Genomic DNA, 23204 nt, shown 5'->3' on the forward strand with positions numbered 1-23204 from the left:
GAGGTGAATGAGTAAATGCTGATGAGGGTTATTTGTTTTCAGTGATGTACGGCACAGCAGAGTGGTGGGTGTCATTGCTGTTTAACACTTTTATTGTTCTAATGTTGTTAAGCATTTCAAAACAGATTCATCCGTCTGCCATGTCGCGCAGTGGAAGCAATCCGTCAAATACCGTAAATTATATTCTTATGTTTTAAATTTCGATGCTGGAACAAATGAGCTTTCAAGACTTTTTGCTTTATGAATCTCGAATGCCTGCGAGGTTTACCAAATGTCTGTTCTGCCGTCATCCAACATGAAGCACTGACACTTTATAGCTACCGAACAGCGCGGTGACTGCCATGTTTGTACTGTTACGTTAACCTGTAAATATATCTGTACAGGGGATGTTAGACATTACATATCCTTGTGTTTGTGTGTGTTAGTGTGTGTGCTTTACTGGTTTAAAACCTCAGCCTCTAAAATTAAAAGGATGCTGTTTTTTTCAGAGAGGGGATGGACGGTGCTCAGCAACACTCTGATGTTGGGAGTTCAGAGTGAGTGCTGGGATAAATTATACTCAGACATTTGGAAGAGCTTTTTGATCACTATTCTTCAGTCGTGTGTTAAATACCTTTTCAGTTCTCCTTCTATTCAGTTGCAAAGTGCGACAGACAGGTTGCCAGCTCTAATAATACTTTTGGGTGGAGCCTCAGAGAGTGTGTTTAAGCAGTTCAGATTTATGATGGGATGATTCCTCCTCCACCCAGTTATGAAGTTGCGGAAGAGCGTTCTTCCAGCTATGAAGTATAAGGCATCTAGCAAATAAGACAGGGAATGCTGTGAGCTCAGCTCAGTAGAATGACTTACATGTACAGTTAATAGTCACATTTCACTTTTAAGAAATAGTTTTAAATGCACCTGTGCAAGCTGAGGTCTGTTTGGGACATAAAGCGTCTGAACAAGGCTGCCTGGGTGTTGATTGCACCCGATCGGGCTATGTCAGATCTGAACCAAGAGTTTGACCAAATAAAATGTGTGGCTTGCGGAAAGGTTTAGCAGCTATGAGGCATTTTACTAGAAACATTTTATGATTAAGTGATGCAATGACATCCCTGAAGTGGCGCCTCTCTAAACATTTTTCCTTCGCAATCCTCAGTGACGACATTGGCCCACAGTGTTGTATCACAGCAGTGCAAACTTCTGTAGTAGTAGAGCGACAGACCTTTGCACCTTACTTGAATTCGTTTCATTGTAATGCAGTTGTCCAACGCTAGCAGACGAGCCTAACTCACCAACCCTCTGAACAAAACATACAGCGGAGACATTTTTGAGGGCGTTATTGGCAAGAACAAGAAAAGGAAGTGCAAACTTTTAAACAGCTCCAAGTTGTGGAAAATGAAAGAGGGGGGAGAGTTGGGGGGCGGGGGTTGGTTGTTTCCCTCTGAAGGCTGGAGTCTGATTTCCTGTGCGGCTGTGATTGGGAAAGCAGAGGCACGCACAGGGAGCCTGCTTCTGTATGGAGATGCCAGATGACAGGCTGTTGCTGAACAGCGCGCTGAGCTGGCCTTTGATTGGTCATCAAAAACGCCTTTTATGAAACAATCTCCTGTGTAAACCTGCTTTAGAAAGTGGGGCTTTAATGTGTGAGCGTGCGTGTGTGGATGAAAGAGAGCACAAGTGTAAATAGTATCTTATTCGTGTGGTGTGCTGCACAGACCCAACAGGAGTCATTTGTGGCCATGGGAATACAAGCTAGGGAAAAATATAGACGCTGTATAATACAGGCACACATAACTCCCACCTCTCTTGACTACAAATGTGTGCTTTGATCACAGTGCCAGCTGCGGATGCGGATGCAGTGACAGTGTTTATGTTCATCCGAGTGTTTCACGGACTCATTTTGCGCAGCAGGAGTTTGTCCATCGGGCCATATGTCAGCTTCGCCCCTCCTCCTGCTGCCTTTTGTTATCTTGGTGACCCCTAGGTGCACTGCGGACCCAGCTGACCCTGAAGACACACTAGTTTATTGACAAACTCACAGCTCCATAGAGTCAATTACCTAAACCAATTTAAATCACAAGCCTACTGGTTAAACTGGTTTCACCTGCACTTCAATATTGACCATTTCTTTAATCCAGCTTTCCCCTTATTTGAGCTCATTTCTGAAAAATAGAGAGAGGGGCTTTTATTGTTACTCTCTTAGTGCTCAATCATGTATCTGGTGATGAGTAGTCTATGTTTTTGCTGCAGGAGCTGGGTTCAGCATCATTAGATATGTTTTTCTGATGACAGCGGTGGTGCACTGATTGAAAAATTCTGGGTATTTCTGATGTTTATTTTTTAGGGTTTTTTGTTGTTCCTCTTTTATTATCAGGCAACAAAAGCAATATTCATTATAAATGAATACCTGAACTGTTGTAAAGGTTTTGAGCCCCTCATGACACTATTGTTGAAAAAGCACTTTTAATCATAGAATTTTATAAAACTGAATCACAGATTAGAAGATTAGAAACGGGTAAAAGGCCAGTGGCAGAACGAGACACTGATAATTCAACTCATCGATAGTCATTCTTCTTCAGTGTGTCTCTGACGGTGATTCCAGTGTGTTGTTTGTTATCATTTCCACTGTTCTTAATTTAAAAGAAGCAGGTATTTTTAAACCGTGCTCACCAATAATATTTCGCAATGTCAGATCCCTGATGTGCGGTAACATATTGCACAGTTTATTGCATGTGACAGTTCCTCTCAGCAGGAAGAAACACGTAAAGTGTATAGAAACAGGGCTCTAGCTGTCACCAGTGTCCAAGGCTCTCTGTCCTTTGTAAACTGTACCCTTTATGTGTGAATTCAGTCTCTTCTTGCCATGAAAATATTCAAAATAATCAAGGACAGTAGCTTCTATTGAGAATGATCAAGGCAGCAAGCTCATGCAGCAGCACTGTGCAGTGTTATTTGAATTTTTTGAGCTTATTCACACCCATTTATACTGTGATGACCTGCTAACAGATTCACTTCTTTGTGTGAGGTTGGACACTTAAATTTTTTAGTGGCCTAAGGTCAACAGTCGTCCCTCTTTATGTGGGGGTGCACAGCATTACCAGTCCAATTATCCCACATATTTAAACAATATCCAACATTTTGAATGTCTGTTGTTTACAAAAGTGAACGCAGCGTCACAGAAAATGTGAAAGAGAAAGCGATGGATGCATCGCTGCTGCGAGCAAAGATGATTACCAGACAGATGAGCAGCTGAAAAAACGGTCCACAGTAAAGGGAATACACCAATGTGCAAAGGCTATCGCAAAAGACTACAAAAACAAACTTTAGCTTCCATTTATGTTCCTAAGAATTTGTAAAATTGTATTCATATAAAAAGTAGTGGCTGATGCCAAACATTTAACCTGCAGAGTTTGTTTTTGATGTCAGACACACCCACCTCTTGGCTTTGGTAAAGTATCCCAGATTCATTTATTTTGTAGGGACGTGGTCACGCTATAGGAGATTTTTTGAGAAAAATAATCACATATTCTTTAGATTCATACTGAACTGAACAGCTTTAATCATCTTCTGTGTGACTATTGTTTGTTGGAGTGTGAGGTCTACACCAACAACTTAAACGGACACAAGGACATTTCCTGCAAATCACAAAACCCTGTCCTGTGTTTAAAGCATGTTGGGCTGCCACAGCAATTGGCACGTGGTTAGAGAGACTGCTCGAGGATTTAGGATCTAGGGATGTGTCCTTGAGCGACGCACCAATCCACAGCCCGCCTCCTGTCTGGGTGGCAGCACCATCTAAGTGCGTAAATGTAAAGCGTACTTTTTGGCAAGTCTTTGGGCGGCGGCGCTATGACCCTGCTACCTTACGACCGCTCAGCTCCACTGCTACAAGTCTCTAAACTGTGAGGCTGGAGGAGCGCAGGGAAGGAAGTCATCAGAAAGCTGTAGTCCAGTTTTTCTTTTCTTTTTTTCTTTTTTTGCTGTTGCGTGAACCAGGATATCCTTCCAGCTGCATAAATTCCAGGGATTTTTTTTGGTGCTTGAACCCCCCTTCTCATAAAAGTAATCCTTGCCTGTCGCGCCGTCTCCACCGACCTCTGTGTGACTATTTCTCTACGAATACTTCCAAAAGTGTGTTTCGGCCGCTGGAAAACTGGATTTGACCACTTGTGATGAGTGTTTTTGCATTTTGGTAGTCATTTCGCTTCCCTGTGGTCTGCTCCGCATCGACTAGGACAGATTGGACACAGTTTATTCACACCGCGCTGGACTAAATTTTGTAACCTAATTATAGGGAAGACTTCTCCTTCTCCTTCTTCTTTTAAAGAAAAAACTTTAAGAATAAATCTTCCTGAAACAAGATCCCGATTGGTCCCGGTGGCGCTGATCTTGCGTGCCGAGTGAAGAGGGACCGGGTTCATTACGGACTCCTACTTTGGATTTACGCACAGGAACCTTTCACGCAAACAGTGTCAGTTGACACAACGTGTCTCTGATTTATCCTCCGAGCTTCAGTTGTGGATTTAACCGTTGTGTGATTTCTGTTGACTGTGCTGTCTACCCCGAAATTGCCGCAAAGCTGAGACTCGCACACCATCATGCATAGCTCCTTGGAGAAAATCTGCTGCAAAATCGAGGGAAGTCGAGAGGCAGCATGACTTGCGCTCTGGATTTCTTTGAATCTACATTCCTTTCTCATATAATATCTTAATGCTGTTCCATTTTGGTTTACAAATATGATGAAATGGCAGCCCCGGAAGAAGGTGAGTGTTTCTGAGATTTTGATGATAACATTTCTCTAGTAGATCACAAGTTGGGCAGAGGGGCTCGGCCACAGACTGCCGCTCTGCCTGTTCGCTTACTACAAATGATCGGCTACACCTATAGTAGTAATCACATTAACGTTGTGCACTAAACTATATTAAACTGTAGCCAAAGCAGAGTTTATAAGGACGAGCAAGTTTCTGTTCCGTTACACTTTGATCTTTATGGATATTTTCTGCCACAGAAAATCCGTTTTAATGATTCCGAGTACAGTAATCACATGTTAATTATAACATGTAATTTAATTTCACATTACTAGTGCACATGCCAGGGAATAAAATGTGTCATGCACTGACGAAGAACATGTTAACCCACATACTGCTGTCGTGTATGCCCTGTACCTCTTTACAACATCCGACAGCCCTGCGTTCCTGATCTGGACTAATCAAGACATCAGTGATTAATGCGTTGGGCAGTGAACCTCTGGAGTTGTGGGAATATAAATCGCCCAATCAAGTGTCAAAATGAAAAATAATCTCGTCAGGTTTAAAAGTGGGTGGAAAAAGAAAGGAAACATTCTGCTAAAAGTTTCAGAATAAACCGGCACCACTTCTTTAATGCCTCTTTTAGCATTTTATTTTCTCTTTAGGATTACTAAAACATGTGTCCAGGTTTCTTGTTTCCATGATCAGATATACATTTACTCTCAAGGTTGTATTGTTATTGCTTTCTATCACTGCTCAGTTTTCATAGCCGTGGGGTATTACAGCATGGAAAATATCTGAAAATCATCTGGGGTCTGTAAAGAAAAAAAGGGAAAAAAAAAAAAAGGAAAAAAAATAGTAGCACAAAAATGCCTAAGATTAGGATTTTTACCAGCAGGGGGCACTTGTCTGACAAGAAACAGTTTTTCCCTTTACAGAAGCAGCTTTACTCTGGTCTGGATTCAAAGGAGAGAAAAAAAAAATGAAAGGATGAGTAAGTCCTTTCCTTCATTTGTCAGCTGTTTTGGATCATTCAGAAGACTTTGTTCGACAGCAGCATAAACACTTGCAGGATTTTTCCTCCTGGCCCAGATCTTTTTCCCCCTGCTCAGCTGCAACTTGATGATGATCTGCCTTTGTGGCTATTCAGGGCACTGGTAAATTAACAGTGTAACCACTACCACTAGCGCTGGTTGTAGGTCTTCAGTGCTGTTTCCTAAATTAGATCTCTGTGTTGTTTGTTCTCCATCAAGTGTCATTAATGTGGCTAATCTCTTCCTGAAAGATGAGATGAAAGCAAATTATAAAACCCAAGCTCCTTAATGTTGAATTATCAACACAGAAAATAAATTGCGAGCACGTCCTAATGATTTCTACAGCTGTGCAGTATGTCTGCCAGAATCATCCGTTAGGTTCCCCCCCTTTGAGGACTAAAAGCCTTTCCACGCTGCAGGAACTGATTCCTGCCCCCAGCCCTTCAGTCATGTGTACTCAACTTGAAAACACCATAAAGATACACTGTCTGTCATATGTAGATTATTTTTCGTGGATTTCAGTGAGGTGAGTTGCACCAGAGCGCTCATTTTGGGGATTCATTTCAAAGAGCAAAATGGTTACTCAGTTTCGCCTGATGTTGATTAATTAACCTGTTGGTTGTATAGGATGCAAGATGCATATGGATGAGCACAAGCACTTAGAGCAGAAAACGCAGACCCAAAGAGCAGTGTTCAATATTTTGAATTGCCATGCAAATAGCGTGTGTGTTTTTGTGTGTCTGACATTGTCTGTTCACCCTGAACTCTGGTAGGCTGCCAAAGATGTCCTCCAACCTAGGTAGTGCAAAAAAAAAAAAAAAAAAAATCAACCAACAAACAAAAAAAAATGCAGTTTACTGGAATAGAAAGCAGCCATTGTGCTCCATATTGTGGAGAAAGCAATTTCTTTTGAATCCAATGCTCACTTGAGAAAGTGCACACAAACTAATTTCACAAACAGTCCTCAGGTCCCCTCTCTTGTGTTTATCAGCTTCTCTTTCTGTCTCTTTGCTACACTTGTAGAGCGTGAGCAATCAATGTAAGTGTGGGAGAGTCATATTGATTCAGGTTGAGTGTCCCATCCACCTCCTCCTAATAGTAATGAGTCAAAATTCTTAATCTGCAATGTTGAGTAGAGAGAGGAAATGTTGCTGTCAGACCGGGTTGTCTGTTGTGGAAAGAAAGGAGCGTGAAAATGCTTTCATTCAGGGGGATTGTGAGATTAACTTTTGATTTGACAGACTTGGTTTGAACAACTGAGCTGATTAAGAAAGTCCATGTTATACGAGCTTAAAACGTGGATGGGAAGGCATATGACTAAAGGCTGCTTTAGACTTTTATTTCTAATACTGGTTCAGTAAAGGTGTATGTAGTGATAATCATTATTTTCCACAGAGATAGCTTATTTTTTTGTTGGTCTTTGAAGAACTACTTGTGTTTTGTGTTTGCAAGGGTAAAAAATGCTGTGTGGATTTTTGTGGCTTTACAGCAGTAGCTGTACAGGGTGGGTTTCATACAGGGAAGTAAGCATTAAGGAATGTCGTCTGTGCCTGTCCTGTAGGGAAAGGTAACTCAGGAAGTCAGCTAAGAGATGGCAATGTGCCTGCACTGGCACTTTTAAGGCACCAAGTCACACTCAGACAATGAAGAGCCTGTGGGAGTGTTGCTTTTAAGACAGTGGATATAAAAAAAAAAGCTGTTTTTCGGTGTCTCCATATGTTTGTGCACACAACTCCAAAGAGCTTTGGACATTAATTATGGACTTGGCAGGAAAACTAAGTTCTTTTCCTTACCCATGATTTTCTTTTGCTGAAAAACACTGCACTCTCCTTTCTTTGCTGCCAAATGTGTTTTCAAGTGACGGTCACTCCGTGTTTTCTTGGGCAGAATGGCTCACAACCTGTTGGTGGTCTTAAAAAGCCAGCCCCTGCATTTAAAGTTCACATAATACCTTGTGGCAGTGTGACCAAGTCCAAAGGAAGTTACTGGTTGTTTTTGTGGAGGTGCCAGATGTTTCTGTGGGTTCTACACAGTTGACATAAGGCCTTCTCACCTGAGATGGACAGGATGCTCATATTTCTGTGGCAAGACTCATTTCAAATCTGACTTTTACCATCAGCAGGCGTGCTCGTACATCTCTGGCCATGTTTGTTGACTTTTTACCTCCAGGATTTTCTCATGCTGCTTTTCCTCTTTGATTTGGTATTATTTATGAGCTCACTGGTGGAGGGGAAAGGGCTATCTCCTCCTCCCAGTTCTCCATCAGTCCGTGTGACGTCTCATGGCTGGCAGCAGCACAGCAGTTTTGGAATACATTAAAAGCAGGAAACACCCATGAAAATGTGAAAACAGCGTTGGGAGACAGATATCTGATGAGCGAAGAAAGCCAGCGTAGCTGTCACTGGAGGGAGGACTCACTTGGGAGGACGCGGGAGTGCTGGACAAAGATTGAAATACATCAGGGAACAAATGAATGGGGGTCTAGATTGTAGGCTCTGTAGGAAATAAGCAGAGCGCTGGGTGGATATTGCAGAGAAGAAATGGGATTGCTGTAGCGCTTGATGGCATTTTTAGGTGGTTGGGATTTGAAGGAGAGAAAATGGGGACAGGCTAAGAATAAGAGGGTGTAAGAGATGGTGATTTGGAGATGTGGAGTTGAGGAGTGAGAGACCCTAGAGTGATGCAGCAGGTATAATTAATGATAGGGAGTGATAGCACCTGCTGTTCCTGATGTTGCGCTGTATTTAAGGCCCAGCACACCAAGCGGAACTGGATGTGGCTACGTGGCCAGCCTGCTGCCCCGTCCCCCCCTGGGGAGCGGAAAGATAGGATGGGGTCGGGGTATTGGGTCAAGTAGGAGGGCTGCAGCGTGGGGAACAACGACTCAGCAATGCCGGTGACATTTATGTGCCGCACTTGCTCCGTTAATCCCGTTCCTCTGCCTCCCGCTGGGAGGGCTGGACAGAGATGGAGGACAGAAAGAAAAGCTTCCTGGAATGCTAGGCATCCTCTTTCTCGTACTGTGACGCAGTGGTCTGCAGGCATTTGCTGGTAAGGCACTCCTGGGAGTGTGCTGTCAAAATACAACAGGAGAGACAATGGTGACTGGGCCATCCTGCTCTCATTAATCCTCATTCCTGGGACATGCACATTCCACTGTGAGTGTTGAGATGGATTTTTGGATAGCAAGTGGTAAATACAAGAATTGATTTATGTGTAGAACAGTCCATTTGTAATGTTTTCCTCCGAGCCTCAGAGCACTCATTTCTGATTTGCTACACCATTCCTTCTCCCTCCAGTGATTCTGTTTGAGCAAATGGACCCATGTTTGAGTTTATTGAGGTCATTGTTCCAGAGGTGTGGTCAGCTGCTCTTGGGGCTCAGAAGGTGCCTGTCTCTGGGTGCCTCCGCGGGGAATAAGGCGGCCCTAACTTGATGGACCGCATCAATTGGAACACATTTTCTTTTTCTGTGAGGTGGAACAGTCATGTGTAGGACTTAAGCTCTTTTCTTTTCAGTCTTTTCATAAGTTAAGCTTCTGTATTATGTGCTCAGTCGTGCATGTTGATGAGAGCCAGCACTTTAGACATAATCTGGGTGAAACATGTTTTGAATAAGGGCTGTCAATGGCACTGGAGCCACATCGCTTCAGCATATGGCCTTAAAACATGAATACTTTTCTCTGTTTCACAACATTTATCAGAGCGCAGCTGCCAAAACCACAGTCTCTACATTCCTTTATAACTCCACACTGGACGCTTTCCAGTGGGTCCTGTCTCCAGGCCCTGCAGCTGTCTCCAACCAATGCAGTCTGTGTGTTGTGACACACAATCGCGTCTAGTGTGTTCCAAAGGGGGCCTGTGATCCAGCCTGGATGGAGACGTGTGAAGAGCACCACTAATACCACCCTGTCTCATACTGATGCCCCTAACTCTCGCTAATTCCATCTCTTCTATTGTCAGAGATGGAATTCATAAGCCCTTCTTTGAAGGCTCAATTTTCCAGGAGTGTGTCCGTGGCTTAGCTGTTGCCCTTAAGCCTGGACTTGCCGTTCCATTCCATGGATTGACAGCCTCCTGAGTGGTCAGCGTCTTGTCCTTGCGGAGATTATTGATGATTATTGAGTGTGAAAAAAAGAGCATAACTTAATTAACCCCCGCATCGTCATGATCACTGCCCACTTGAACAGATGGCACATAATGTAAGAGAGAAGCAAACGAGATTAGCCTGAGCCCCTCTCGCCTCTTAAGTCAGAAAGAAATAGGTGCTGTGCACTGTTTTTGTAGTCAGACTGTGTAGCAGACACACACACCAACAGCCTCAGCAGAGTGTTTCTCCAGGGGTCACAGAAACAACCAAACCCAGAGCAGATTGTTTTAGTTCCCCTCACCATCAATCTGGCCTAGCTGGCCCTGCCTCTCCTTGCTTTTCTTGCCACATAGGATATGGCGAGGGTAGCAAAGAAAGGCTTTTATTGCTGGCTGTAAAATCCCACAGAAAGGAACGAGAAATGGCACCGAGCACGACCCATTGAGCCTTTTCTGTCTCCGCTTCCCAAGGCTCGCTTTAGTTGCTACTCCCTCTTGTAAGTTTGGATATATTTATATGAGGCTTATACTGGGATATTTATGTCAGCCATATGTTTGGAGCTGCTAAGATATGTGGGCCAAGAGCACTGCCATATCCTCAGCGGGCTTGTCTCCTAAGGGAGATTCATGATTCCAGTTTCTTTAACAAGGCAGACAGACAGGTGGTGACTGACAGGCCCGATGAGATGGAGTCAGTAATGAGGACTACAGAACAAACCCCCATGCTTCTTCTTCTCAAATGATCTCATACCTCATAGATTTTATATATTTAAGTTGGGTTTCTGTTGCAGTCTAATAGAGATGCAGCCGCTTACAGCACAAGGCAGCGTTCGCATGTCCCATCGTCTCACCTTGGCCTCTCTCTGTCCACACCTGTGATCCAGAAACAAAAAAAGTGTATGATACTTTTTTCTGTGTAATAAAAAATGTAGCTTACATTTCAGTGACCTTAGCACTTCCAGCTGTAATATATCACCGCTTAAAAATGATACATCTGTAAATGAATATGTGCGTGTCAACTCGTGTATCCCGATGCGTTTGCGACTCTTTCTTTTGGTATTTGTCTTGATGTCTCTTGGAAAAATGTCGTCTTGACAAGTGAGCGATATCCTCGTGTCAGATAGGACATGATTGATGCAAACCGTGCGATATTATAATCCATCAGATAGCGAATGGTTTTGCCTTCTCCGTTTCCTCCTGCACCCTGTTATTCCCCTCCTCCACTTCTCTCCGCTGATCTATATTCCTGCGGCTGAGGTCAGAGGCCACAATAGAGCGGCATTGTTCAGCAGTCTGGAGAGTGCTCCAGTTACCGCTGTGAAATCTCAAGCATCAGCAGCTTCTTAGCTGTTTAAATATATTGTACAAGGCTGAGCACTGCTACAGGGGCTGACTAGACACTATGTCTGCAGTGTGACGTTACATTATTTTAAGCAGTGTTTTAATTTATAGCTGAGTGAAGTGTGTTTTCTGCCTTTTCTTGCCACCTGTTTGGGTGTCCTCCATGATGAAATGATGCAGAACGGGAACACGTATAGTAGCGCTGCTCTGTGTTCTGCAATAAAAATACCAAAAATGGTATGCACACTCATTCCAGCTGCTTCACTGAGTGCTTCAGAAAACATACATGATCAGTCACCGGAACAAAAGAATGTAACTTGGCACACAACAGTTGGTGTAATGGTTCATGTGTGAAATTACCCTCCCAATTTACATATCGGGAGAGGCCCTCCCTCCCACTCACTCTGTGTCTTCCTATGAAAAATCGTCAGTTACACAAAGTAGACGGCAGTCCTCTTCAGGAATGAGGCTAAAATACTGTCTTTACCAGCACAGAAAAGTTCAGCTGTATGGAGCTCAGCTTGTAAGTTGCTGAGTCAAAATGTTGAGCGGTGTAATGAATGTGCGTGCTGTTTTCGATTTTACAGACGCTGAATACTTCTCGTTTGTTGCCGCTGGGCTGTGCACGTTTTACAACCGTGTGTGCCCTGGGGACATCGTTGTAACATAGCTATGCTGGCTGGCATTTGGACATGTGAAATTATCTATGCCTGAGTCTTGTCAGTGAATATGACTGCATGTGTCCATCAGGCTCTGACCAGCAGCAGCAGCAGCAGGCCTCACCAGGCTGCCTGCTCTAAGCAGATCTGTGGAAGGATACAGCAGAACCTGCACACAAACTTCCTACCGTGAAGCGTTTTCTTCCACACAACTGAGACATTGTATTATTTATAGCACCGCAGCTAGTTCAACAGCTCCAAACTCATAATAATTCATATTAGGTTCTCAACTGCAATACAGCTTAACTATACTTGGTTTGAGCTGAGCTGTTGACATTTACACCGACAGATCTATTTCCCCAAGCTTTCTGCCACTCCATCCTCTCCTTCCTCCATGTCTGCATCGTGCTGCTACTCCTATAGCTAACAGAGTCGGGCCTCAGGCAGAGCAGGTGCAGGCTGCTGTGATGGTGGCTCTTCTGATGCACACACACACACATTCATGGCACACTCGGGGGAGATTGGTTGGCTGTGTACCACTCTCAGCGAAATGGCAGAGCAGGGTTGTTTGTTGGAGTAGAGAAAATGCTCTGTGCTGGATTTATTTTGCAGTCTAAGTAGAGAGTGAGCAGGTGTTTAGAAATTAAAGCAGCCCTCCATGTGTCAACGCGGTCTCGGTCCCAGAGGAACAATTTAGATTTGGTCAAATCCTGTTCGCTGCAAATCTGTTGACAGTGTCGGGTGTTTTTCAGCCAGTTGGTGTTGCGAAGCGCGCCTTTTAGCACTGTGGTAAAAATCTAATTTAATAAGTTGGATTGTCCCTGTTGCTGATTAAATTACAGCTTTCACGGCCTTAATCGGCACAGAAGGACCGAATCTCATGGTGTGTAGATGTCTTTGGGCAAAACATGGCTTGGTTAATCAAGAAAGCACATTTTCAAAAACAGTAAATATGGATTTATAGATGTTTTCTGAAGAATGCGCTGGATATCTCGGTATTGAAGCGCGACATCTCTAATTTCCTACTCGTCTTGTTTCGGTGGTGTCCTCTCTGTTTTTTTTGTTTAGTTTTGTTCATGCTGTGCTTTGTTCTGGAAGAAAAACTGACTTGACATTTAAAATGTATTTCTAATCAAAGTGAGAGACAAATGTAATGGCTGCGTGAATGAGCTGTCAGTCTGCCGACTCTCTACGTGACAGCTTTGATAAAATACTTCAGTTCTTTATTTCTAACACACAAGTCATAATTGGAAAGTTAAACAATAGTAAAACTGCAAGACTTCTGTGCGGCATTTAAGGTGCCGCTTTTCCTCACCTCGCATCGCACCCGACACGTGTTTTCGCGTGAATGGAGTTTGTCAGTCCCCGGAGCACTGTGTGGCAAACCGACAGATGGACTGGCAGGTTGACAGATAATGGAGATGTGAATGTGGCGGGCAACACTCCTTCTGAGGCACCTCTTTGACTGTTATCACAGCCACTTGTCCTCGTTCCCATAAAGAGAGGCTCATTTAATTTTCCGCCCTCGTTTCCTGCAATGTCAGAAACTGTCGCCCCGGCGCAGGAAACGCTCACGTCGGAAAACTTGCACACAACAACACGAGGCAGAGAGATCTCTTTATACTTTTTATAGGACTGTGCACATTCTGTAACTACTTCTTTTTTTTTTTTTTTTTTTTCCTCATTAGCTCTTGATGCACATGCTTAGTTATCACAATCAGGCTGCATCTTTAAGTGCTTTCCTGTTTGGGAAATTAGTGTCAAATGATGATCTTGTTTGAGTGCCTCTCTCTTCTTGGCATGTGTGATGGTGAGTCCCTGGGGGATTTGTGAAAAGATTCAGATTGGAGGGTTGTTGGGGGGGGGGGGGTATGAAACCTGATTAGAATATGGTTTGAGTTAATTAACCAAGGATTTTTATTCCTGATTCCGTCTATCTATGTGTAATCTAATTACAGATGGTGGTTTTCCAGTTTCTATCAAATGAAAATGTAACTGGTCCCAAAGGGAGGGTGTGTGTTGTGTGTGTGGGGGGGGGACTCCTCCCATTCATCTAGCCACACACCCACCCATCTCCTCCTGGGCTCATCGTCTCAAAGCGGTATTTGAGGAGTTAACAGATGTGATGTCACAGCAATCAGAAAGCTTTGTCTGTGGATTGTGCTCTGCTTAGCTCTGCCCCCAAACTGCCATCACGTCTGTCAAACGTGCTGTGGGTGTGTCGGCACTCGGTGAATTCGAAATGAATTTTGTACTACATAGCTTCTACATGTGGCTTCAGACAACTAACACTTGTGTGCGTTGTCCTGTTGTCTGTAAGCAACAACACATGTGACCAGCTCAACACGGATGGCGTCACGCTCTTTGTTTTTAAAGGAGAAGCGTCGCGATTAGGCGCTGTGGCGTTGCTTTATAGGAAAATGTTGGACTTTAAAAGCGTATCAGCTGCAGCGTGGACTTCAAACGTAATTACGAACAGATGGTGGAGGACCTCGTCCCTCTTTCCGCTGCCTTTGTTCTGCCGACTCCTCTCCAGCTTCTTTGCATCTTACTGTCAAACTTTTTGAGCGTAGCGAACTTCTCCGCGCTGACGTGCTCTTTTGTTTCTGCTTGTTGAATATCTGAGCAGCTCTTGTCATGGTAGCTGATTGGAAAGATCAAGAGCCGCTCCTCAGCTCCAGTCTCTTTTTGTATAAGAGAAGTTAAAGGCCAAAAATGCAATTCAAGCACTTCTGTCTTCCCTCAGAGATGACACTCATATTAGCGCCAACATCTTGCTTTCCTGTCTCGCAACTTCTTCTTTTTTCCCTGCCTTTTTTCTCTCTGTCTAAATCCAAACCCCCTCATCTACCTCTGCATAGCCTCTGTACTCCATCTTTATGTCTCTGTCTCTTAGGAAGAAACAGCCCTCAGCTGTAAATTGGCCCATTTCTCACATTTCATTACTGAAAGTTGAGGCAGGTAGAAGAAAGTGAAGGGGGGTGGGTGGGTTTGGGAGAACCTGCTAGCCCAGCACATTGATAAAAGTGTGAATTCATTAGTCTCCCCGGGTTCTGGAAACAAGAGAATCTGAGATTTTCTCCAATCAGCCAGAAATTTGGCTCTTACTGTGTTTCGTTTCATTGTAGAGTCATCAGCTTTTCTACACAAGAATCTTATACACTGGCTGCAGTATAAACCAGAAGCAGGCGCTTTAACGCCAAACTTTTTTTCCCCCCTTTCCTCAGTGGACTGGGCTCACTGGCTTCCTAAGTGAAGAAAAATATCAGGACATTTCCATTATTCTGCAAATGTATAAGTCCGTAAGAGCATAAAATTAGATATCTGTGGAGCATAAAATTAATTCTGGGACCTCTACAAAAGGTCAAAGGATATTTTCAAACTAAACCCACGATTAGCTCCTTGTTTGACATACAGCGTTAATGCTTGGTAAGAAGTTAGCCAGTGTGGAATTGCTATGTCCAGTCACACATTAATCCAGCTTTGAAGTCTTTTAAGTCTTTTGTGACCTACTAAGGCTCGCAAATGAATTTCTCATATTGTTCTGATGCACGTTTCAATAATGCATTTGAAACGTTATTGAAATGATTGGTTTGGAGGGTTTTTTTGGATGTTGGCTCTCCAGTCCACCTACTTTCCATGGCGGTAGATTAGGGGAAGGAGAGCGTAGCAGCCAATTACAGTTATATCTTTGTCCTGCCCCGCTGTCTGTCTGCAGCCCTCTCCTCAGTCAAAAGAGTACCCTCTTTTACTCAAGCAGCCCAATTTGTCAAGATCACTCATTCAGATTGGTGTCATTCTGTGTGTGTGTGTCTGTGTGTGTGTGTGTGGGGGGGGCTAGGGTGGGGTGGGGGCTGGTGCCTGCCTTTTAGAGAGGGATGATTACGGCAAAAGCAGATGAAAGGACAAAATGCAGATGATCCTTAATCTCCTTTAGAGGAGTCGTACCTCCTCTAGCTTTTCTTCACCCCTTTATCTCGTGATTCTATTTCCCTTTCTTTCAAGGTCTTCCTCGTGTCCCGTTGACCCCCGCCCATTTTTTCCCTCTTGATTCCTTTCTTTCTTGATCTCCTCTCTTCACTTCATTATCTCCTCTTTTTCCGAGTCTGTTTCCCAGTGTACAGTTCTCATCTTTTTCTTTCTCTCCTCTTGGCATCGCACTCCTTTAATGTGTGGACGTCGTAGCTCCCGACCCCATGTAAATATGTAGGCTAATCTGGGCTTTCATTAGTTTGTGTACATGAATATTGCATGAATGGTTCTCCTGTGCTAGCCCAGATTAGTACTCAGTCTTTTCCCTTGGTTAATTGAAAACCATTATAGCAGGCTACAGTCAGGAGTCGTGCTCCGAAAAAGCTCCTTTCTCAGGCTGTGCTGAGGCTGCTCTGATCTCGCCCCCTACCACCACCACCACCACCACCCTCCGCACCGCAGCCGTCAAACCCAAAGCCCGCTTTTCAAATGGACACCAATCAAAAAAGCTCTTCTGGGAGAGGCAGAGCAGAGTGGTGGGGAAATGAGGTTAAGTGTGCGAACTGACCGACCTTCAATATTGCAACGCCCTCCATATCAGAATCTGACAGCCCGTGAGGCTGTGGAAAGAAAGGGCTTGGTGGGACGAGTGTAATTGGACTGGGATACCAGAAAGTAGATGAAGCATTTAAGGCTCGGACCTGTCTATTTTTCAGTGCATGAAGCGTGTGAGATGACAGATTCACCTCTTTGGTTTTTTGACAAGAGCTTCTGCTTCCTTTTGGCAAAAACAAACAATATACATCCATAATATACACTCTCAGTGCTTTATTAGGTTTGGGTGTTAGGAGCTTATAAAACAGACGCAGCATGTAGAAAATTTAAGCTCGTGATTTTATGCCCTATATATTTTCTTTTCTTTTTTCGCTGCTGTTCAAAAATGCAGAAGAGTGTCTGTGGGGTGCTATTTTAAACAGGCCTCTGCCTTTTCCATCTGATCTCGAGTTGTTACTCGGGGATATGGGGGGTTGAGCCGAGTGTGTCGAGACTCTTTGGAAACAAGGTCCTCCACGTTGCCCCTGGTCACGGTCTCCCTATCAAGTAGCTAATTTTATGCAACCCTCATCATCCCTTTGAAACTGAAAAGAGACACAGAGAGATATTATCTTCAGGATGGTGCCAAAATAAGAGGAGGAAATTGAGTGGAAACTTTTGCTATGCATAAAAGAAAATCAGTATATCATCACATGAGCATGTTTTCCTGCCCCCATCCTCTCCCCTCATTTTTTTACTTTTCTAAACGAGATTGTCTCGCTGTTGTCGGTTTTCCTCTCTATCGTTCACTTTTTATTGTTTTATGGTGGTTAGGAATTTTGAGCGTGTGTGTGTAAGGCAAATATATATTAACCTAGATGGATCCATAGTATATGTGTGCATTCCTTCTAGAGCATCCTGAGAATACCAGCACCTATGAGTAGTATTAACCCCAAACTTTAAGACACTCCCTGCAGTGTCATGCAGTTTCCTCAAATATGTGTGCTTTTTGTGTTAGTATCGGAATTCTGTTTTCTTCCTTAACCTTGATGATATTCCGCTAGACACATTTACGTGTGCCGTTCCCATTATTTTTCTAGCTGAATGCCGAAGAGTTGTTGTCTACATAAATAAAAACATGTCATCCCCTTTTCCCCATCCCTCAGTTTCCCTTCCCTCCTGCTCCGTTTCCACCGCATGACTCTGCAGCGCTGGCAGGTTGGTGGTAAGGCTTCAGGAATGGAAATGAGATGCGTGGTGGCACTGTGTCAAAGAGCAGCAGATTGAACATTAGCCTGAATCGTCCAGCAAATGTTTGCAGATTTTTTTTATTCAAATTAGCCCCAGAATATTGGCTCGGGAGCCAAGGATGCGGAGAGCGCTCTGCAGTGGACACCTGCTCTATTAACCCCACATGATGTGTTTGGGTGTGATTGCATGAATTAACACAAGTAGGCGTTGGAGAATTTGGTGTGCGAGCTATTTATGTTTTCCTTAGCCTGTGTGCATGTGACTCGGGAGAGCTGAAAGTTGGATTTAGCCACCTTTAAGTGACTTGTTAGTTGTTATAAGGGGGGGTTACGTCCACTTGGTGTTTGTTCGCCCTAAAGAAAACTTCTTCTTTCTGTCTCAGGTTTAGTCAAACAATGACTCTGAACCTGAGGAGAGGGAGGGCCACTCCAAGCTGACTTCAGACAGGGTTATTTATGTTGTGTGTGCCTGTCGTTGGTGTTTGACTTATTGCAGGGTCACAGGATGTGGGTGGATTTAGGTGCTACTTTATCACTCTTACCTCCCCATTCTTAATCAAGTCACGTCCCACCCTGTCACTGCGCTGGGTCACCTCCAGTATCTGCATCTGTATCCTGTGTGTGTGTGTGTGTGTGTTTGTCTGAATGCATGGTGTACACTGTATGCTCTCCACTTGATACTATTGGCTTGGACCACACACGTCACCTTTCTCCAGACACTGAAGACTTTATATTCGTTTATAGAATTAGGGACCTAATAATTCAGTCACTTGGTTATATATGCAGGACAACTTTGCATTCACTGCAAAGATTCAGGGTCTCTGCTCATCTCAGTCTAAGTGTCTGATGTATTTTGTCTTATGCAGACAGTTGTGTACAGAAGGTCAGATGTGTGGACACGTTTGACCTTCTGGAGCTCCATATGCCAGAATGAAAAAAGGATTTAAGAAATGAAAGCGGCAGTAAGAGACATACATATATTTTTTCTTCTTCTTTGAAAAAACAAAAAGCGTACACCTTGACTGCCATCCATTAGATTTGCGTTTCCGATATGTTATGCCAGCAATTTCAATTTCAGTTTTCTTTCTTTAAGCAGGCGCGCGTCGCCTTGAGATTCCAAATCTAATTTTAAGGAGTCTTTGGCGAAACAAGCATCAGCAACAATGTGAAGCTCGAGAAAATTCACAGAGGATGTTGAGTCAGATTTTGCGCCTCTCTCTCCAGAGCCACAAAGGTGTTACACATACAGCTTTGTTCACGTACGCAGCAGCATAAAAAGGAAGACCAGAAAACGGATGTGTAATATCCCACAGGATGTTGTTTACTTGGAAGGATGGGCTGCGTGTCGTATCGACAAATCAAGACAAATCAAGCCCAGTGCAGATTTGTGATGTCATATATTGCTGTGCTCCGTGTATTGCCCTCAGACTTCCCCCTTCCCGCTGTCCTTGGTTGGTTTGTGTGTGCTGGCAGTAGCTGGCCGCCTCTGCTTTTAACCTCAGTCTAAAGCCATGACTGATGGGATTCGCGAGCCTCCTCCCTGCTTCACCTCTCACGCATGATATATGTTTGTGCAGAAATTCAACTTCACCGGTTTGTGTGTGGTTTATTACGCCTCTCCGTGGGTGTGTCTGTTCCTTAACTTTGACCTGTGTTTGGCACAGTGTCATTTTCTGTCTCTCTCTTTTTTCTTTGTGTATTTTAACTAGGAAGGAATAAGTGCCTGCAGCTCTCCGTTGCTCGCTTCTCTTGTCTAGTCTCGGCTGACTAGATATCATGTCAGCCGGGTATTAAATGTTTAATGCTTGTGGATGTAGAATATTGCCTTCTACTTGTCCTGATTAAATATTTAGGGGTGTCTGAATGGTGCCTTTGACATTGCTAGGTGGTAAGGGACCTTGTTCACAGTGTGAAGTGTGGGAACATAACTGAGTGCCAGCTTTCTATTTGGTTGTGAATACGGTGCAGCTGGGACATCAACTGTGGGGCCAGTAGTGATGTGTCGGTCGCGAACGAAACGGCTCTTAGAGCTGGATCCATGTTTTTTTTTTTTTCTTTCTCTCACCCTCTCTCTCGCACTTTTTTTCCACTTCACTCCGCATGCGAGCCTTGTGCTTTACGCTGGGATGAGGGGGGAGGGGGTAGTTACACTCAGTAGCACAGAAACAGAGCGGGAGGGAGAGACAGGGAAAGAGAGCCAGGGACAACAACGTCACATTAGAAAGGTATAGTAATCATCCACAACTATTTTCAGTTGCAGATGATAAAGGACCCATATGACAGAGAATGTGCATCTTCTTTTTGTTTTCATATTTTAGTTTATATTTAATTGTGTTGTGGTTTGCAGTGTTTTGTGTTGTTTCACTTTAAATTTGTAAAAGGAAAAAGCTGAAAATTTAAATCGTTAAAAGTTGAACTGTGATTTTTTTTTTATTACATTTTATGTGGAGTGAATAAATAAATGTCTGTTTATGGTGCCCCTACAGACAAAGCACATACAAACTTCAAATCACGTACGAACTCTGAAGCACGTACAAACTCCAAAACACGTACAAACTCCAAAACACGTAAAAACTCCAAAACACGTAAAAACTCCAAAACACGTAAAAACTCCAAAACACGTACAAAACACAACAGAAGTGCTCCAGGATGCTAGGCGCAGTGTTGAGCTTTTGTTACCTAGTGGCTACACAAGCCAGCAAGTACCAACGACCAGATTTGGTGTGTGGTAGTAACAGGTAAATAAACTTATTTTTTTTTTTTTAATTATTTGAATATATATGAGTGCTTGTGTATAAATACACAAACAATACACATATGCTTTCAATTGTGTAATTTAAGTGATCTAGGTAGCTCTGTTTTGGAAGTTCAGTTAACGCTAGAAATGTGTTTTGGAGTTTGCACGTACTTTGTCTCAAGGGGCCACCACATATATTTATGTGCAACGGTGCAACGATACACAAAATTCACGGTTCGGTTCGATACTTTGGTGTCACGGTTCGATATTTTTTCGATACAAAAAAATTGTTCATGCCTTTTTAATTTGTCATTTATTAAAATTATAAATATATATTTTAACTCAAAAGTACAGTTTTTAAATTTAATGTTGCTGAAACAAAGTAATAAAAAAAATAAATATATCTGATTGAGGAATCACTCATCTTTGGAAAAGAGAGTTTATTACAGAGAAATGGCTCTTTCCAAAATAAAAGCTATACTATACGCTTCTTCTGGGCTATACTCTCAGCAGCATATTAAACATATCAGGTCCCCATAAGGAGAATCATGTGCTAACGGCTGTCTAAATGACTCGGGTAAAGTTTGTAGCATGCGTGCTTGTTGTTTTTGTCTGCTTCCACTTGTCTTTGCACTAGGATGCTGTCGGAGTAAATGTGCAGTCATATTCGTTGTGTTCCCACTAGTGCTGTCAGCGTTAATGAGCGTTAAAGCCACAACACGGCAAATCTCCGTTAACGAGCTACCGCGGATCGCCCCGTGCGTGGGGCTGGACGGCCAACACGTTAACGAGCTAACTGCGCTAACACACTAGTTCCCACCAATGTAATTGAGCATTGCGTGGCACATCCAACATACTGTTTTACTTTAGTCCATGACGCGCTTACCTTCAGGGTCATACGTCACATGAAAACCAAAATAGTTCCAAACGCCACATCTGAATGAGGGTGGGGGAGGTTCAATTTGCCATGTTGCAAGGAGAGCTTAACTTCTGTCTTGCTAGCTTGCCCTGCGCTCAGTGAACCTGCGTTCGACTACTCCGCCTAGGCTGCACTGTCGAGCGCAGATCCACTGAGTGCTCAACACAGACAGCATCGTCAGAAGGAAAGTTGATAAAATAAATTAAAAATTTTGTATTGTTCGATACATATGCATACCAAACCGAAAGCACTGTATCGAACGGTTCAATATCGATACGAGTATCGTTGCACCCCTAATATTTATATATAAACATATATAAATAAAACCACTTTTTTTACATTAGTAATTACTTTTGTGCATAATTTTATATTATTGTTAATGATAAATTAATTCAAGCAACAAAACAACCTGAAGAGCCGGTTCGGAGCCGAAAGAGCCGGCTCTCTAAAAAGAGCCGGAAATCCCATCACTAGGTGGCAGACACAGAATGGGCAGTGAGAGGTGAGGTTATATTTATCCATGACCTTCCTCTCATATAGAGAAGCTTTTCCTTTCAATAGCACAACCCTGCTTCTTTTTGAAAAGCCTGCTTTGTCCTTTTGAATACGGGACACCTGACAAGGTTAAAACCTGGATGGCATACAAACCTTATTTGGATGTATCCATGTAAGTGTGAGCCATGATTTTCTTTTCAGTTTAACTTGATGGATCACAGAAAATGTGATTTTAAAACACTGAAACGGAGCAGACATTAACAAAAAACAAAAGTGTTTCTGACTGCAGTAAGTCTTCCAAAGGGTAGAAATTAAGGTTTCAGTTTCCAACTGGAAAACCCAGCAGGGTACAAGTACAAAGACAAACTTGGATGAATATCTTAAAAGCAGCCGCTCACACACAAAATGGCTCGATCCATTTATCTGACATCTTTGTCCACGGTTAAAGCGGAAAATATTGGCAAAGCAGCCTTATTTTTTTTCCAGCAGCTGACGGAAACGGATCAGTCTATAAACAAATCAATTCTGAATTTATTAAAATCCATTTATAGTTTTATGGCCTTCCTTGGTTTATCAAGTGCCTTTATGCTTTTTCTGTGAAGATAACAGTAGCCTTACACTATCTTGCTATATAGCAATACACAGATTAGCTTTTATTGTGACTTGTAAAGTGACAGCTATTAGTTTGGTTTACAATCTCAGCGCAATTACGGAGTAAAAATTACTGCTGCGTGTATTGAATAGATTTTAAGTAGCAAATGTAACCAAATGAAGAGATGTCCCAATAGCTGTCTATGAACTACGCTGTGCAAACCTACCCTCCATCACCCCACAGCATCTGGAAAACCAGATCGCTTACTGTGTTTAAAACGTGATCTTTAGAGCCCTTTCAGTTTGTCCAGCTTGGCTTCTGCTCACCACATCCTCAAAGCAGTAAGATGTGCTAGGGTATCAGAAGAGTATCTCGACAAGGGACCCCTGGGATCAAGTCAGGAGACACCTGCTCGCACCACAGACCACTTTACACTGCTGGCTCACACTGGCTGCATTGTTCTGAGATGCTCACAATAGAGAAATGAACACAGAGATGTATTCTGTGGAGAGGAGATGATGCATTCTTCAGAGGTTACAGTGTACCAAGCACCCTGGCGTTCTCCCCAGCATACACATCCATATTCACAAGGCAAGGACAATCCAGTAATGTGTCACCCAAAAACAACTGCAGTCTGCAACTAGGGAGATAAAGAGCAGAGAGGCAAACTTAGTCCAGCTGGAGAGCATTCCCTCTGGTCAACAGAAAAAGACAAAAGTAAGCTAAAAGCAGGTCTGACTGAGCCTGTCTGCTTGGCTGGTGTGTTGGATGAGCCACAAAGGGACACAGGGGATTGATCAGAGGAGGAGAGGACCTCCACAGGAACAGCCTGGAGGCAGGAGAAACCTTCTGC

The 23204-nt window shown here is 43.3% G+C and overlaps 1 protein-coding gene across 3 annotated transcripts in view; it reads left to right on the forward strand.

The window, feature by feature from the left end:
- LOC146375909 (tetratricopeptide repeat protein 28-like) overlaps positions 1–23204 on the forward strand; it is a 182463-nt gene that overhangs the window by 52593 nt on the left and 106666 nt on the right. The window contains exon 1 of one of the 3 annotated variants that reach the window (XM_084945431.1): positions 3583–4745. The exons of the other annotated variants lie outside the window; for them this stretch is intronic. Within the exon in view, the coding sequence (XP_084801557.1) occupies positions 4719–4745 (27 nt within the window). The 5' untranslated portion in view covers positions 3583–4718. Of the gene's footprint in view, positions 1–3582; positions 4746–23204 lie in introns of those variants that run through there. 3 annotated transcript variants of the gene reach the window in all.

Source organism: Perissodus microlepis, chromosome 12 (genome assembly GCF_051167445.1).
Source record: "Perissodus microlepis isolate ML-2025 ecotype Zambia chromosome 12, ASM5116744v1, whole genome shotgun sequence".
NCBI lineage: Eukaryota > Metazoa > Chordata > Actinopteri > Cichliformes > Cichlidae > Perissodus > Perissodus microlepis.